Below are 16,401 nucleotides of genomic sequence, written 5' to 3' on the forward strand. Positions count from 1 at the left end.
ATCAAACGGCAAAATACTCCCAGAGATCTCCATCAACACCAAGACCCAGCTCCACTCAACGACCAGCAAGCTACAGTGCTGGACACCCTATGCCAAACAACTAGCAAGACAGGAACACAACCCCACCCATTAGCAAAGAGGCTGCCTAAAACCATAATAAGGCCACAGACACCCTAAAATACACCACCAGACATGGACCTGCCCACCAGAAAGACAAGATCCAGTCTCATCCACCAGAACACAGGCACTAGTCCCCTCCACCAGGAAGCCTACACAACCCACTGAACCAACCTTAGCCACTAGGGACAGACACCAAAAACAACGGGAACTACGAACATCCAGCCTGCAAAAAGGAGACCCCAAGCACAGTAAGCAGAGCAAAATGAGACGACAGAGAAACACACAGCAGATGAAGGAGCAAGGCAAAAACCCACCACGCCTAACAAATGAAGAGGAAATAGGCAGTCTACCTGAAAAAGAATTCAGAATAATGATAGTAAAGATGATCCAAACTCTTAGAAATAGAATGGAGAAAACACAAGAAACGTTTACCAAGGACCTAGAAGAACTAAACAGTAAACAAACAGTGATGAACAACACAATAAATGAAATTAAAAATTCTCTAGAAGGGATCAATAGCAGAATAACTGAGGCAGAAGAACGGATAAGTGACCTGGAAGATAAAATAGTGGAAATAACTACTGCAGAGCAGAATAAAGAAAAAAGAATGAAAACAATTGAGGACAGTCTCAGAGACCTCTGGGACAACATTAAACGCACCAACATTCGAATTATAGAGGTCCCAGAAAAAGAAGAGAAAAAGAAAGGGACTGAGAAAATATTTGAAGAGATTATAGTTGAAAACTTCCCTAATATGGGAAAGGAAATAGTGAATCAAGTCCAGGAAGCACAGAGAGTCCCATACAGGATAAATACAAGGAGAAACACGCCAAGACACATATTAATCAAACTGTCAAAAATTAAATATAAAGAAAACATATTAAAAGCAGCAAGGGAAAAACAACAAATAACACACAAGGGAATTCCCATAAGGTTAACAGTTGATATTTCACCAGAAACTCTGCAAGCCAGAAGGGAGTGGCAAGACATATTTAAACTGATGAAGGAGAAAAACTTACAACCAAGATTACTCTACCCATCATGGATCTCATTCAGATTTCACGGAGAAATTAAAACCTTTACAGAAAAGCAAAAGCTAAGAGAATTCAGTACCACCAAACCAGCTTTATAACAAATGCTAAAGGAACTTCTCTAGGCAGGAAACACAAGAGAAGGAAAAGACCTACAATAACAAACCCAAAACAATTAAGAAAATGGGAATAGGAACATACATATTGATAATTACCTTAAATGTAAATGGATTAACTGCTCCAACCAAAAGACATAGACTGGCTGAATGGATACAAAAACAAGACCCATATATACGCTGTCTACAAGAGACCCACCTCAGACCTAGGGACACATACAGACTGAAAGTGAGGGGATGGAAAAAGATATTCCATGCAAATGGAAATCAAAAGAAAGCTAGAGTAGCAAGTCTCATATCAGACAAAATAGATTTTAAAACAAAGACTATTACAGGAGACAAAGAAGGACACTACATAATGATCAAGGGATCAACGCGAGAAGATATAACAATTGTAAATATTTATGCACCCAACATAGGAGCACCTCAATACATAAGGCAGATACTAACAGCCATAAAAGGGGAAATCGACAGTAGCACAATCATAGTAGGGGACTTCAACACCCCACTTTCACCAATGGACAGATCATCCAAAATGAAAACAAATAAGGAAACACAAGCTTTAAATGATACATTAAAGAAGATGGACTTAATTGATATTTATAGGACATTCCATCCAAAAACAACAGAATACACTTTCTTCTCAAGTGCTCATGGAACATTCTCCAGGATAGATCATATCTTGGGGCACAAATCAAGCCTTGATAAATTTAAGAAAATTGAAATCATATCAAGTATCTTTCCCGACCACAATGTTATGAGACTAGATATCAACTACAGGAAAAAATCCGTAAAAAATACAAACACATGGAGGCTAAACAATACACTACTTAATAACCAAGAGATCACTGAAGAAATCAAAGAGGAAATCAAAAAATACCTAGAAACAAATGACAATGAAAACACGATGACCCAAAACCTATGGGATGCAGCAAAAGCAGTCCTACGAAGGAAGTTTATAGCAATACAATCCTACCCTAAGAAACAAGAAACATCTCAAATAAGCAACCTAACCTTTCACCTAACACAATTAGAGAACGAAGATCAAAAAAACCCCAAAGTGGGCTTCCCTGGTGGTGCAGTGGTTGAGAATCTGCCTGCCAATGCAGGGGACACGGGTTCGAGCCCTGGTCTGGGAAGATCCCACATGCCACGGAGCAACTGGGCCCGTGAGCCACAATTACTGAGCCTGCGCGTCTGGAGCCTGTGCTCCGCAACAAGAGAGGCCGCGATGGTGAGAGGCCCGCGCACTGCGATGAAGAGTGGTCCCCACTTGCCGCAACTAGAGAAAGCCCTTGCACAGAAACGAAGACTCAACACAGTCATAAATAAATAAATAAATAAATAAATAAAAGAACGTGAATTTCTTTTAAAAAAAAAAAAAAAGTAGTAAACTTTAACAAAGTGTTATAGGACTCAAATGCCAGTTGGCTTATGATTGTTCACGGACTAACAGAATACTTGCAATCTTTTAAAAAAAAACAAAAAACAAAAAAAAACCCCAAAGTTAGCAGAAGGAAAGAAAGCATAAAGATCATATCAGAAATAAATGAAAAAGAAATGAGGGAAACGATAGCAGAGATCAATAAAACTAGAAGCTGGTTCTTTGAGAAAATAAACAAAATTGATAAACCATTAGCCAGCCTCACGAAGAAAGAAAGGGAGAAGACTCAAATCAGTAGAATTAGAAATGGAAAACGAGAAGTAACAAAGGACAATGCAGAAATACAAAGGATCATGAGAGATTACTACAAGCAACTATATGCCAATAAAATGGACAACCTGGAAGAAATGGACAAATTCTTAGAAATGCACAACCTTCCAAGACTGAACTGGGAAGAAATAGAAAATATGAACAGACCAATCACAAGCACTGAAATTAAAACTGTGATTAAAAATCTTCCAACAAACAAAAGCCCAGGACCAGATGGCTTCACAGGCGAAGTCTATCAAACATTTAGAGAAGAGCTAACACCTATCCTTCTCAAACTCTTCTAAAATATAGCAGATGGAGGAACACTCCCAAACTCATTCTACGAGGCCACCATCACCCTGACACCAAAACCAGACAAAGATGTCACAAAGAAAGAAAACTACAGGCCAATATCACTGATGAACATAGATGTAAAAATCCTCAACAAAATACTAGCAAACAAAATCCAACTGCACATTAAAAGGATCATACACCATGATCAAGTGGGGTTTATCCCAGGAATGCAAGGATTCTTCAATATATGCGAATCAATCAATGTGATACACCATATTAACAAAGTGAAGGAGAAAAACCATATGCTCATCTCAATAGACGCAGAGAAAGCTTTCGACAAAATTCAACACCCATTTATGATAAAAACCCTCCAGAAAGTAGGCATAGAGGGAACTTTCCTCAACATAATAAAGGCCATATATGACAAACCCACAGCCAACATTGTCCTCAATGGTGAAAAACTGAAACCATTTCCACTAAGATCAGGAACGAGACAAGGCTGCCCACTCTCACCACTGTTATTCAACATAGTTTTGGAAGTTTTAGCCACAGCAATCAGAGAAGAAAAAGAAATAAAAGGAATGCAAATCGGAAAAGAAGAGGTAAAGCCGTCACTGTTTGCAGATGACATGATACTATACATAGAGAATCCTAAAGATGCTACCAGAAAACTAGCAGAGCTAATCAATGAATTTGGTAAAGTAGCAGGATACAAAATTAATGCACAGAAGTCTTTTGCATTCCTATACACTAAAGATGAAAAATCTGAAAGAGAAATTAAGGAAGCACTCCCATTTACCATTACAACAAAAAGAATAAAATACCTAGGAATAAACCTACCTAAGGAGACAAAAGACCTGTATGCAGAAAATTACAAGACACTGATGAAAGAAATTAAAGATGATACAAATAGATGGAGAGATATACCATGTTCTTGGATTAGAAGAATCAACACTGTGAAAATGACTATACTCCCCAAAGCAATCTACAGATTCAATGCAATCCCTATCAAACTACAACTGGCATTTTTCACAGAACTAGAACAAAAAAATTCACAATTTGTATGGAAACACAAAAGATCCCAAATAGCCAAAGAAATCTTGAAAAGAAAAACGGAGCTGGAGGAATCAGGCTCCCTGACTTCAGGCAATACTACAAAGTTACAGTAATCAAGAGGGTATGGTACTGGCAGAAAAACAGAAATATAGATTAATGGAACAGGATAGAAAACCCAGAGATAAACCCATACACATATGGTCACCTTATCTTTGATAAAAGAGGCAAGAATATACAGTGGAGAAAAGACAGCCTCTTCAATAAGTGGTGCTGGGAAAACTGGACAGTTACATGTAAAAGAATGAAATTAGAACACTCCCTAACACCATACACAAAAATAAACTCAAAATGGATTAAAGACCTAAATGTAAGGCCAGACACTATCAAACTCTTAGAGGAAAACATAGGCAGAACACTCTATGACATAAATCACAGCAAGATCCTTTTTGACCCACCTTCGAGAAAAATGGAAATAAAAACAAAAATAAAGAAATGGGACCTAATGAAACTTAAAAGTTTTTGCACAGCAAAGGAAACCATAAACAAGACGAAAAGACAACCCTCAGAATGGGAGAAAATATTTGCAAATGAGGCAACTGACAGGATTAATCTCCAAAATGTACAAGCAGCTCATGCAGCTCAATATCAAAAAAACGAACAGCCCAATCCAAAAATGGGCAGAAGACCTAAATAGACATTTCTCCAAAGAAGATATACAGATTGCCAACAAACACATGAAAGGATGCTCAACATCATTAATCATTAGAGAAATGCAAATCAAAACTACAACGAGATATCATCTCACACTGGTCAGAATGGCCATCATCAAAAAATCTAGAAACAATAAATGCTGGAGAGGGTGTGGAGAAAAGGGAACCCTCTTGCACTGTTGGTGGGAATGTAAATTGATACAGCCACTATGGAGAACAGTATGGAGGTTCCTTAAAAAACTAAAAATAGAACTACCATACGACCCAGCAATCCCACTACTGGGCATATACCCTGAGAAAACCATAATTCAAAAAGAGTCATGTACCACAATGTTCACTGCAGCTCTATTTACAATAGCCAGGACATGGAAGCGACCTAAGTGTCCATCAACAGATGAATGGATAAAGAAGATGTGGCACATATATACAATGGAATATTACTCAGCCCTAAAAAGAAACGAAATTGAGTTATTTGTAGTGAGATGGATGGACCTAGAGTCTGTCATACAGAGTGAAGTAAGTCAGAAAGAGAAAAACAAATACCGTATCTAACACATATATATGGAATCTAAAAAAAAAAAAAAAAAAAAAAAAAAGGTCATGAAGAACCTAGTGGCAAGATGGGAATAAAGACACAGACCTACTAGAGAATGGACTTGAGGTCACAGGGAGGGGCAAGGGCAAGGTGGGACAAAGAGAGTGGCATGGATATATATACAGTACCAAACGTAAAACAGATAGCTAGCAGGAAGCAGCCGCATAGCACAGAGAGATCAGCTCGGTGCTTTTTGACAACCTAGAGGGGTGGGATAGGGAGGGTGGGAGGGAGGGAGATGCAAGAGGGAAGAGATATGGGGACATATGTATATGTATAACTGATTCACTTTGTTATAAAGCAGAAACTAACACACCATTGTAAAGCAATTATACTCCAATAAAGATGTTTAAAAAAAAAAAAAGCTTATCAGACAGACTGCAAGTGAAGGAGAATGACATTATTAAAGACAGCCTTGCTTAATATTTTACTCTGAGTTATATAATGTTTGACATAATTAAAATAAATTTTAAAAATGTAAAACCCTAAAAAAACTGGAAAGCAAAATCTAAAAAACGAATCCAACTTTATATTAAGTTGGTGATAGAATGACACCAAGAGAAAATTTTTTCAGATGAATTTTAAAATATGCTAATTTGATTGCACATCCAAAATGTAATATATCCTAAGGAAAAAATTAACTGAAGAAAAAACTTCTCAGTTGTTATTAACACTACTGGCACTGTTATTCTGAACCTTTATATATATACATACAAATACAGATAGACAGCATAAAGCAAATAGGTAATTATGTTAATGTTGATAGAAACCAAGACTTCCAGGTGAAAAGATACAAATGCTTAACTTCAAATATAAAGCCCTTTAATCCTAAATTTGAGTATTAATATGAATTCATGTTGCATTTTCTCTTCAAAAATAAAACAAGAAATAAAAACGTATTTCTTAGCTCTGAAAAGTCCTAGAAATAATGAATAATCAGTATGACTGAGCACCCTGAGCAACCAGATAATGGTTTCTAAATACCATTTCTCACCAAAAGCACTCAGGACTTCTTGAAAAAATGGCTGATTCCAAGTCTGAAGCAGGGAATGTACAAGGTGAGTCTGAAACATCTTGTCATACTAGAAAGCAAGGAAGCTATCAAAGATGAAGAGAGTCACATCAAAAGGACATAGGAGACAGCCTGAAGTGGCTTCCAATGGCTAAAGATGGGATAATTTGAGCATCAATAATAACTGCAGTGAACTTTAGCATCAAATATGTTAAATATCTGTTTGTAATAATACTTGAAAAAAAAGAAAAAAAAAAAAAAGGAAAGAAACCTCACTAGTTACCTTTGTTGGATGCCAGGGACTCAACACATTATTCTGGAAAAGTGTAAATGATGGGGAAAAAACAACCAAGCATTCAACATACCTTCGTGTCAAAATATACCACTCTATATTAAAACATTAAAGGAACAAATAAAAAGTACATACCTTATATCTTTTTAATTTCTGTACTTCTTCTTCAATAAGCATCTGATTTTTGGCAACCTCTGACTGAATAGCACTTAACATGTTATTACCCTGATCTGTATCCATGGGTTCCTCCTTAGGGGAAAGAAAAAGAAATAGCACACCCTAATGACTGAGGCTTAAGTCTAAGCTATTTTTAAATGATAAACATAGTACAATCATTTTCAAATTTTATTCTTAATATTGGTGATAGAATACCAACTTACTAACTGCAATATTAAAGGATAAAAGCTAAGTAGTATCTTCCAATTTTCTATGTTCTACAACAATACATATGAATTTTTATCTAAAAACAATCTATACTGTAGCAAACTGAATTGCTATAATCTGCTGTTGAGCTGTAAAGTAAATCTGCTTAAATATACTCATGAAAATGTGATCAAAGGAACATAAAAAAAAAGTCTTTGTCTATTACTAATTCTCTTCTCCAATCATATTTACTAGAAAGATAATCATCATAAGGAAGAGTAAAGATTACATGTGAATCTAAATGTGCCCAATTAATTCTGTAAGAAATATATTCTAACTTGCTTAATTATATAATGAAATTACAGTAAATTGTTAACACTTATTTAGCACATACTATTTGTCAGTCACTTTTTTAAGTGGTTTATATATACGTTATCTCAGTTATTCTTCACAACCACCTTTTTTTTTTTTTAAATTTATTTATATTTATTTTTGGCTGTGTTGGGTCTTCGTTTCTGTGCGAGGGCTTTCTCTAGTTGCAGCGAGCGGGGGCCACTCTTCATCGCGGTGCGCGGGCCTCTCACTATCGCGGCCTCTCTTGTTGCGGAGCACAGGCTCCAGACGCGCAGGCTCAGTAGTTGTGGCTCACGGGCTTAGGTTGCTCTGTGGCATGTGGGATCTTCCCAGACCAGGGCTCGAACCCGTGCCCCCTGCATTGGCAGGCAGATTCTCAACCACTGCGCCACCAGGGAAGCCCCACAACCACCTTTTAAGGTAAATACTATTATCCCTACTTTACATGAAGAAACTGAGGCACAAAGAAATACACTCAAAATCATACTTCCACTAAGTGGCAAAGGCAGGAGCTGAATCTCAGAAGCCTGACTCCAGAGCATATTCTCTTAATTACCACTCAGGATACTTGATTAAATCTACATTTCAGACAAAGAAAGAAGGAAGAAGGAAAAAAGGAAAGAAGAAAATAAATAGTTTCCCTGAGAGAATAACTAAGCTAGAACTTTGTACATAAAAACATGGTCACAAACCTCAGCAAGTTGTCTTTGTAACTCTGCTATCTTCTGTTCATATATCATTTTTCTGTCAGACACAATGGCCATTAAGTTAAATCGAATTTCACCTTCACTGTACCTAAAAAAAAATTAAAGTTTATAATGTAGTAAAGAAATGTAACACTATTACAATTAAGATAATCTATTGTGATGACTCCCTTATTCTCTGGGGTAAACACAGATCTACCAATTGGCTAACCATAAAAACTGACATTTTAAAAAATCTTTCCTAAAGAGGAGAAGTTACAGCCAGTATCACAAAAATACAAACAATCATAAGAGAATACTATGAAAAATGATACACCAACAAATTGAGCAACCTAGAAGAAATGGATACTTTCCCAGAAACAATCTTCCAAGACTGAATCAGGAAGAAACAGAAAATCTGAACAGACTGATTATTAGTAATGTAATTGAATCAGCAAACAAAAAAAATCCCAACAACCAAAACTCCAGGACCAGAGGACTGCACAGGGGAATTCTACCAAACATTTAAAGAGGAATTAATGCCTTTATTTCTCAAACTATTCCAAAAAACTGAAGAGGAGGGAATACTTCCAAACTCATTCTATGAGTCCAGCATTACCCTGATACAAAAACCAAAGACACTACAGAAAAAGAAAATTACAGACCAATATCCCTGATGAACACAGATGCAAAAAATCCCCAATAAAATATTAGCAAACAGAATTCAACAATACATTAAAAGGATTGCACATAATGATCAAGTGGGATTTATTCCAGGGATGCAAAGATGGTTCAGTATACGCAAATCAATCAACGTTATAACTATGTCAACAAAACAATGGACAGAAATCACATGATCATCTTAATAGAGGCAGAAAAAGTATTTGACAAAATTCAACATCCATTCATGATAAAAACTCTTAACAAACTTGGCATAGACAGAACAATCTCAACATAATAAGGGTCATTTAAGCCAAACCCACAGCTAACATCATACTCAACAGTGAAAAGCTAAAAGCTTTTCCTCTAAGATCAGTAAGAAGACAAGGATGCCCACTCTCACCACTTTTATTCAATATAGTATTAGAAGTCCTAGCCACAGCAATCATACAAAAAAAATAAAAGAAATAAAAGGCATCCAAATTGGAAGGGAAAAAGTAAAACTCACTATTTGCAGATGACACGATATTAAATACAAAAAAATCCTAAAAATTCTACCAAAAAACTATTAGAATAAGTGAATTCACTGAAGTTATAGCATACAAAATCAAAATACAGAAATCTGTTGCATTTCTGTACACTAATAATGAACTATCAGAAAGAGAAATCAAGAAAACAATTCCATTTACAACTGCATCAAAAAGAATAAAATAACTGGGAATAAAGTTAAACAAGGAGATGAAAGACCTGTACTCTGAAAACTGTAAGATATTGATGAAAGAAACTGAAGACAACACAAATAGAAAGATACACCACGCTCATAGATTGGAAGAATTAATACTGTTAAAATGTCCATACCACCCAAAGCAGCCTATAGATTCAATAATCCCTATTTTCACAGAACTAGAACAAATATTCCTAAAATTTGTATGAAACCACAAAAGACCCCAAATAGCTAAAGCAATCTTGGGAAAGAAAAAGCTGAAGGTATCATGCTCCCTGACTTCAAACTATACTATAAAGCCAAAGTAATCAAAACAGTATGGTACTGGCACAAAAACACACATATAGATCAGTGGAACAGAACAGAGTCCAGAAATAAACCCACAAAACACACAGTCAATTAATCTACAACAAAGGAGGCAAGAATATACAATGGGGAAAAAGTCTCTTCAATAAGTGTTGTTGGAAAAACTGGACAGCTACATGTAAAAGAATGAAACTAAACCATTTTCTCACACCATATACAAAAATAAACTCAAAATGGATTACAGACTTAAATGTTAGACCTGAAACCATAAAACTCCTAGAAGAAACATAGGCAGTAGCTCTTTCACATTGGTCTTAGCAATAATTTTTGGATCTGTCCCCTCGAGCAAGGGAAACAAAATAAAAAATAAACAAATGGACTACATCAAACTAAAAAGCTTTTGCACAGCAAAGGAAAGCACCAACAAAATGAAAAGGCTGCCTACTGAATGGGAGAAGATATTTGCAAATGATATATCTGATAACAGGTTAATATCCAAAATATATAAAGAGTTCACAATCCAGCAATTTCACTTCTGGTATTTTTCCAAAGAAAACAAAAACACAGATTTGAAAAGATGTATGTACCCCAATGTTTATAGCAGCGTTATTTACAATAGCCAAGATATGAAAGCAACCTAAGTGTCCATTGACTGACGAATGGATAAAAAAGATGTTTTATACACACACACAATGGAATATTACTTAGCCATATAAAAGAAGGAAATCTTGCCATCTGCAACAACATGGATGAACCTAGAGGGTATTATGCTAAGTGAAATAAGTTAAGACAGAGAAAAACAAATATTATATGATTTCACTATAAAAAACAAAACAAATATAACCAAACAGAAACAAACTCAAACAAATTCAGATATAGAGAACAAAGTAGTAGTTGAGTGGGGAATTGGCAGGGTAGGTGAAATAGGTGAAGGGGATTAAGAGGTATAAACTACCATTTATAAAATAAATAAACAGGCATGTTAACATTTAGCACAAGGAATATAGTCAATAATATTGTTATAACTTTGTATGATGCATAATCTATAAAAATATGTTGTACACCTGAAACTAATACAGTATTGGAAGTCAACTATACTTCAATATAAATTTATTTATTAATACTTTTGTCTATAGACAGATAAATAAGCTTTCATATATGAAAGGAAAAAATCAGCTAAATTTCATCAATCACAAATATATTATTAAATGTTTTAGTACCTCCTAGACGTTTGAAATAACGTGTTTTCATCAGTTCTCATACTTTCACAAAAAATATGGTAACTATCAATTACCTTTTATCTCAATTAGAAAAAATAATTAAACTAAGACCTCACATTTGTTGAATTAATTTTACTGGCATCTTGATGGTATTAACTATATTCCTTACTATATAATTTTTTCCAAATCATGATTTTGTTTCTATTCTTAACTAATATATGTTTTACATTTCACTTGTACTTTTATCATATATAAATATATATTTACGTAATATGTTATAAATAATCTCTTGTAAAATTTCTGAATACTGTTTTATTTTCACGACTCTGAAACCAATGAAACATCTTATAGTATAAGCTTGTTTATGGTAAGGATTGACATTGGAAAGATTATCCATAACATTATGTAAATGGCACTTAACCAGATGAAAACATGTAGAAAATGTAAGCCTGTTTTTGCATTAGTTCACCTGCAAGAGCTTCTCATAAATAGTTCTATTCACTGGAAAGAATATGGCCCAGTATAACTATAGCACTTTGAACTATGTAAAAATGCTGTTTTTAAAACTCTACTTATGGGACTTCGATTTCCCTATTCCTCCCAGTAAAAAATATCAAACTAAAAAAATCTAGACATATATTTTTTAAAAAATGAAAAAAATTAAAATTCTGAAAAGTGAAGAGAAGGCAGACATGCTAGGGAACCAGGACCCAAGAATGACAGTGGTGAAGTCTCTGGCTTATCATTCTGCTGCATATGTCCTGGCCTTGGAGTTAAAGAAGCCATCAATTGAGAAATGCCAACAGGCACAGACAAAAAAGCACCAACAATAGTCTGCTCTTTCTATCCAAACAGGAAAGGGGCAACCTCATGAGACAGAAAACTTTGAGACAATAACCACTCTACCATACCCAAACACAACTGAAAAAACTGGCCCAAACCCTACCGGCCAGCAAAGGCTGGGTAGGGAGCCTGGACTTCCACCCCCACCAGGCTGTAACAGGCACCTGGGGTGGTGTCAGAAAAGGCTGTGTAGGGAGCTAGGACTTTCATCCCTGCAAACAGTAATGACATCTATTTGCAGTGTCACAGGAAACTAAGTGGGAAGCCAAATGTGAAGTCACTACCATCCAGGAGTAAAGAAGCCCCCCTCCCAAATTTGGTATCAGTGGAGCCATGTAGAGAGCAGTCACAAGGCACTGCTACTCCTCCCGGCCAGGGTAGTATCAGGGGAAGCCATACTGGGGACCAGAACTCCCACCTCCTGCCCAGCAGTAACAAGGAACCCCTTCCCACCTCAGGTGTCAATGAAGACAGAGTGGGGAACCTGGACTTCTACTTCCACCTGGCAGTAATGGGGTGGCATCCCTGATTTACCCTGCCAGAACAGTGCCCATAAAAACCAGCTAAAAGAGAAGTTTTAAAAAAGATTCAGAGTCTTATAATATAGTACTGAAAACGCCCAGGTTTCAATCAATAATCACTTGTCCTATTAAAAATCATGAAAAGCTCAATTTGAATGAGAGACATTCAACAGATAGAGCAATGACAGATGTCCGAATAAACTGACAGAGACTTTAAAACAGCCATCATAAAAATGATCCAATGAACAATTATGAACACCCTGGAAACAAAAAATAGAAAGTCTCAGCAAAGAAACAGAAGATATAAAGAAGAAACAAATGGAAATTTTACACCTGAAATATAAAACGATAAAAAAGCTCAATGGGTGAGTTCAACAGCAGAATGGAGGAGACAGAGGAAAGAATCAGTGAACTGAAAAGTAGAACAACAGAAATTACCCAACTGAACAAAGAAAACAGACTAAGAAAAATAAAGAGAGCCCCAGGGACCTGTGGGACTAAAGCAGGAGACATTTGTGTCATTGGAGTCCTGGAAGAGGTGAGAAAGAGGGTGAGATTGAAAAAGTTCTCCAAGTTATAATGGCTAAAAACTTCCCATATTTGACAAGACATAAACGCACAGATTCAAGTAGCTAAGCAAAATCCAAACAGAATAAATGCACAGAAATCCACACCAAGACACATCATACTCAAATATATGAAAACTAAAAACAAACCAAAAAAAAAAAAAATTTTGAGACCAACAACAGGAGAAACACCAACATATCTATAGGGCAAAACCTGTTTGCACAACAGTGGATTTACCAGTAGAAACCATGGAGGCCAGAAGGGAGCGACATAACAATTTTCAGGTGCTAAAAGAAAAGACTATCAACCCGGAATTCTATACACAGTGAAAATAACCTTCAGAAATAAAAGGGAAATCAAGACATTCTTAAATGAAGAAAAACCAGGACTCTGTTGACAGCAGAACTACCCTAAAGGAATGGCTAAATGAAGTTTTCTAAACAGACAGGAAATGATAAAAGAATTTAGTTCTGGAACATGAAGAAGAAAGAACAATGGAAAAAGTAAAAATATGGGTAAATACATTTTCCTTCTCTTAAGTTTTTTAAATTAAGCTTCATGGTTAAAACAAAAATTATAATACTGTCTGATGGAGTCCTAAATGTATGTAGAGGAATTATTTAAGACAAATATAACAGTGGACAGTAAAAGTACATAAAGGAAGGTAAGACTTCTACACTTCACTCAAACTGGTAAAATGTTAACACCAGTAGATTGGGATAAGTTAGAGAAACCATTAGGAAAGCCATACAAAGAAATAAACTCAAAACCACTATAGATGTCTGAGTAACTCACAGAAAAGCAGGAAAAGGAAAACAGAGAACCAAACAAAAAAACAGAACAAAGAGAAAAAATTTAAATGGCAGATTTAAACCGTAAGACATTAATAATTACATATTAAATATACATTTCATTTTATACGTAATTTTATAAATCCATTACATTCAATGTAAATGGTCTCAATCTACCAAGTAAGACAGAAAATGGCAGAGTGGACTAAAAGATATGATTCAATATATGCTGTCTATATGAAATTCACTTCAAATATAATGACATAGGTAGGTTGAAAGTAAAAGGATGGAAAAAATATATCATGCATATATGAATCAAAACAAAGCAGAAGTGGCTATATTACTGTGAGATAAAGTAAACTTCAGAGCAAAGAAAATTACTAGAGAGAAATATTGCATAATGATAAAAAGGTCAATCCACTAAGAAGAAATAGTGATCATAAATGTTTATGCAACAAACAAGAGACCTGCAGAATATGTAAGGGAAAAACTGATAAAACTTAAATTAGAAATAGCCAAATTCAAAACTGTGCCTATTTGCAAATGACATGATCATCTATCAATATGTAGGAAATGTCAAGGAATTCACAAAACTTCTAAAGCTGGTGGGTGAGCTTAGCAAGGTTGAAGGATACAAGACAAAGAAAGAAAAAAATCAACTTTATTTCTACACACTAACAATGATCACATGGAACAAAAATGAAAATATAGTATCATTTGTAATCACTCAAAAGAATATGAAGTGCTTGGGTATAAATCTGACAAAATACGTATGGAACTAGCATGTGGAAAACTACAAAATGCTGATGAAAGAAATTAAAGAAGATCCAAGTAAATGGATAGACATACCATGTTCATGGATTGGAAAAATCAATATAGTAAAAATGCCAATTCCCTTAAAATTGATGTTTGACACAATTCCTATCAAAATCTCAACAAGAATTTTTGTAGATACAAGATTATACTAAAATTTACATGGCGGGCAGAGTATCTCTAACAGCTAAAACAATTCTGAAGAAAAAGAATAAAGTTGGGGGCATTTGTCTACCTGATTTCAAGACTTACAATGTAGCTAGTCATCAAGACTCTGTAGTACTTGCAGACAGCAGACAAATAGATCAATGGAACAGAACAGTGAACCAGAAATAGACCCACACAAATATGCCCCACTGGATTTTTTTTTACAAGGGTGCAGCAGCAGTTCAGAGGAGGAAGGATAGCCTTTTTAACAAATGGTGCTAGACCAATTGGACAAATAGAGGAAAAAAAATGAACCTTGACTTAACTTCACACCACACAAAAATTAACTCAAAATAGAGCATAAACATATGTAAAATGTTATATAAACCTTTTAGAAAAAAAGGAGAAAATCTTTGGGATCTAGGGCTAGGCAAAGAATTCTTAGACTGGACAACAAAAATACAATTCACAGTGGGAAAGACTGACAAATTGGACTTCACTGGAATTAAGAGCTTTTGCTCTGTGAAAAACCATGTTGGGAGGAGGAGAGGATGGGCTATAGACTGGGAGAGAATATTTTCAGACAACGTGTCTGACAAAGGACTAGTGATAGCTAGAGTATGTAAAGAACTTCAAGGCTCAAGAGTCAAAAAAACAATCCAATTACAAAATAAACAAAAGGCATGATTTTCAACGTTAGTCACTAGGGAAATGCAGATTAAAACCACAATGAAATATTACTACCCACCTATCAAAATGGCTAAGATAAAAAATTTTGACAAAATGCTAGCTAGCATGTGGAGAAACTGGATCACTCATACTACACTGCTGGTGGAAATGTAAAATAAAATAGTACAGCTACTCTGGAAGAGTTTGTCAATTTCTTAAAAAATTAAACATGTATTTACCATACAACTAGGTATTTATCCCAGAGAAATGAAAACTTATGTACACACAAAAATCTGTACACAAATGTTTACTGCAGCTTTATTCATAACAGCTAAAAACAGGAAACAATCCAGATGTCCTTCAATGGGTGAATGGGCAAAAAAATGGAATATCTATACCATAGACTACTACCCATCTATAGAAAAGAATGCACTATCGATATACTTAACAACCTGGATGAATCTCCGGAGAATTATGCTGAGTGAAAAAAGCCAATCCAAAAAGGTTACATATTGTATGATTCCATTTATATAACATTCTTTAAATAACAAAAATTATAGAACTAGGGATTAAGGATGCGGGAGGGTGGGGTTGGGGGCAGTGGCTGTAGCTATAAAAGGGCAAAATGAAGAACCACTGTGGTGATGGAATTATTCTGTACCTTGACTATATTAACATCAATAGCTGGCTGTGACATTGTACCATAGTTTTACAAGACGCTACTCCTGCAGGGTAAAGGGTACACAGGAGCTCTCTGTATTATTTTTATAACTTAATGTGAATATATAATTATCTCGAAATAAAAAGTTTAATTTAATAAA

The 16,401-nt window shown here is 35.3% G+C and overlaps 1 protein-coding gene across 3 annotated transcripts in view; it reads right to left on the reverse strand.

Moving 5' to 3' along the window:
• Positions 1 to 16,401, reverse strand: part of UCHL5 (ubiquitin C-terminal hydrolase L5) — a 51,890-nt gene that overhangs the window by 8,395 nt on the left and 27,094 nt on the right. The window contains exons 8-9 of one of the 3 annotated variants that reach the window (XM_068541826.1): positions 8,329 to 8,431; positions 7,055 to 7,165 (exon numbers count right to left, since the gene is read on the reverse strand). In XM_068541826.1, coding sequence (XP_068397927.1) covers positions 7,055 to 7,165; positions 8,329 to 8,431 — 214 coding nt within the window. Of the gene's footprint in view, positions 1 to 7,054; positions 7,169 to 8,328; positions 8,432 to 16,401 lie in introns of all 3 variants that reach the window. The other 2 variants (XM_068541825.1, XM_068541827.1) reach the window with 2 other exon arrangements.

Source organism: Eschrichtius robustus, chromosome 3 (assembly GCF_028021215.1).
Source record: "Eschrichtius robustus isolate mEscRob2 chromosome 3, mEscRob2.pri, whole genome shotgun sequence".
Classification (NCBI taxonomy): Eukaryota; Metazoa; Chordata; class Mammalia; order Artiodactyla; family Eschrichtiidae; genus Eschrichtius; species Eschrichtius robustus.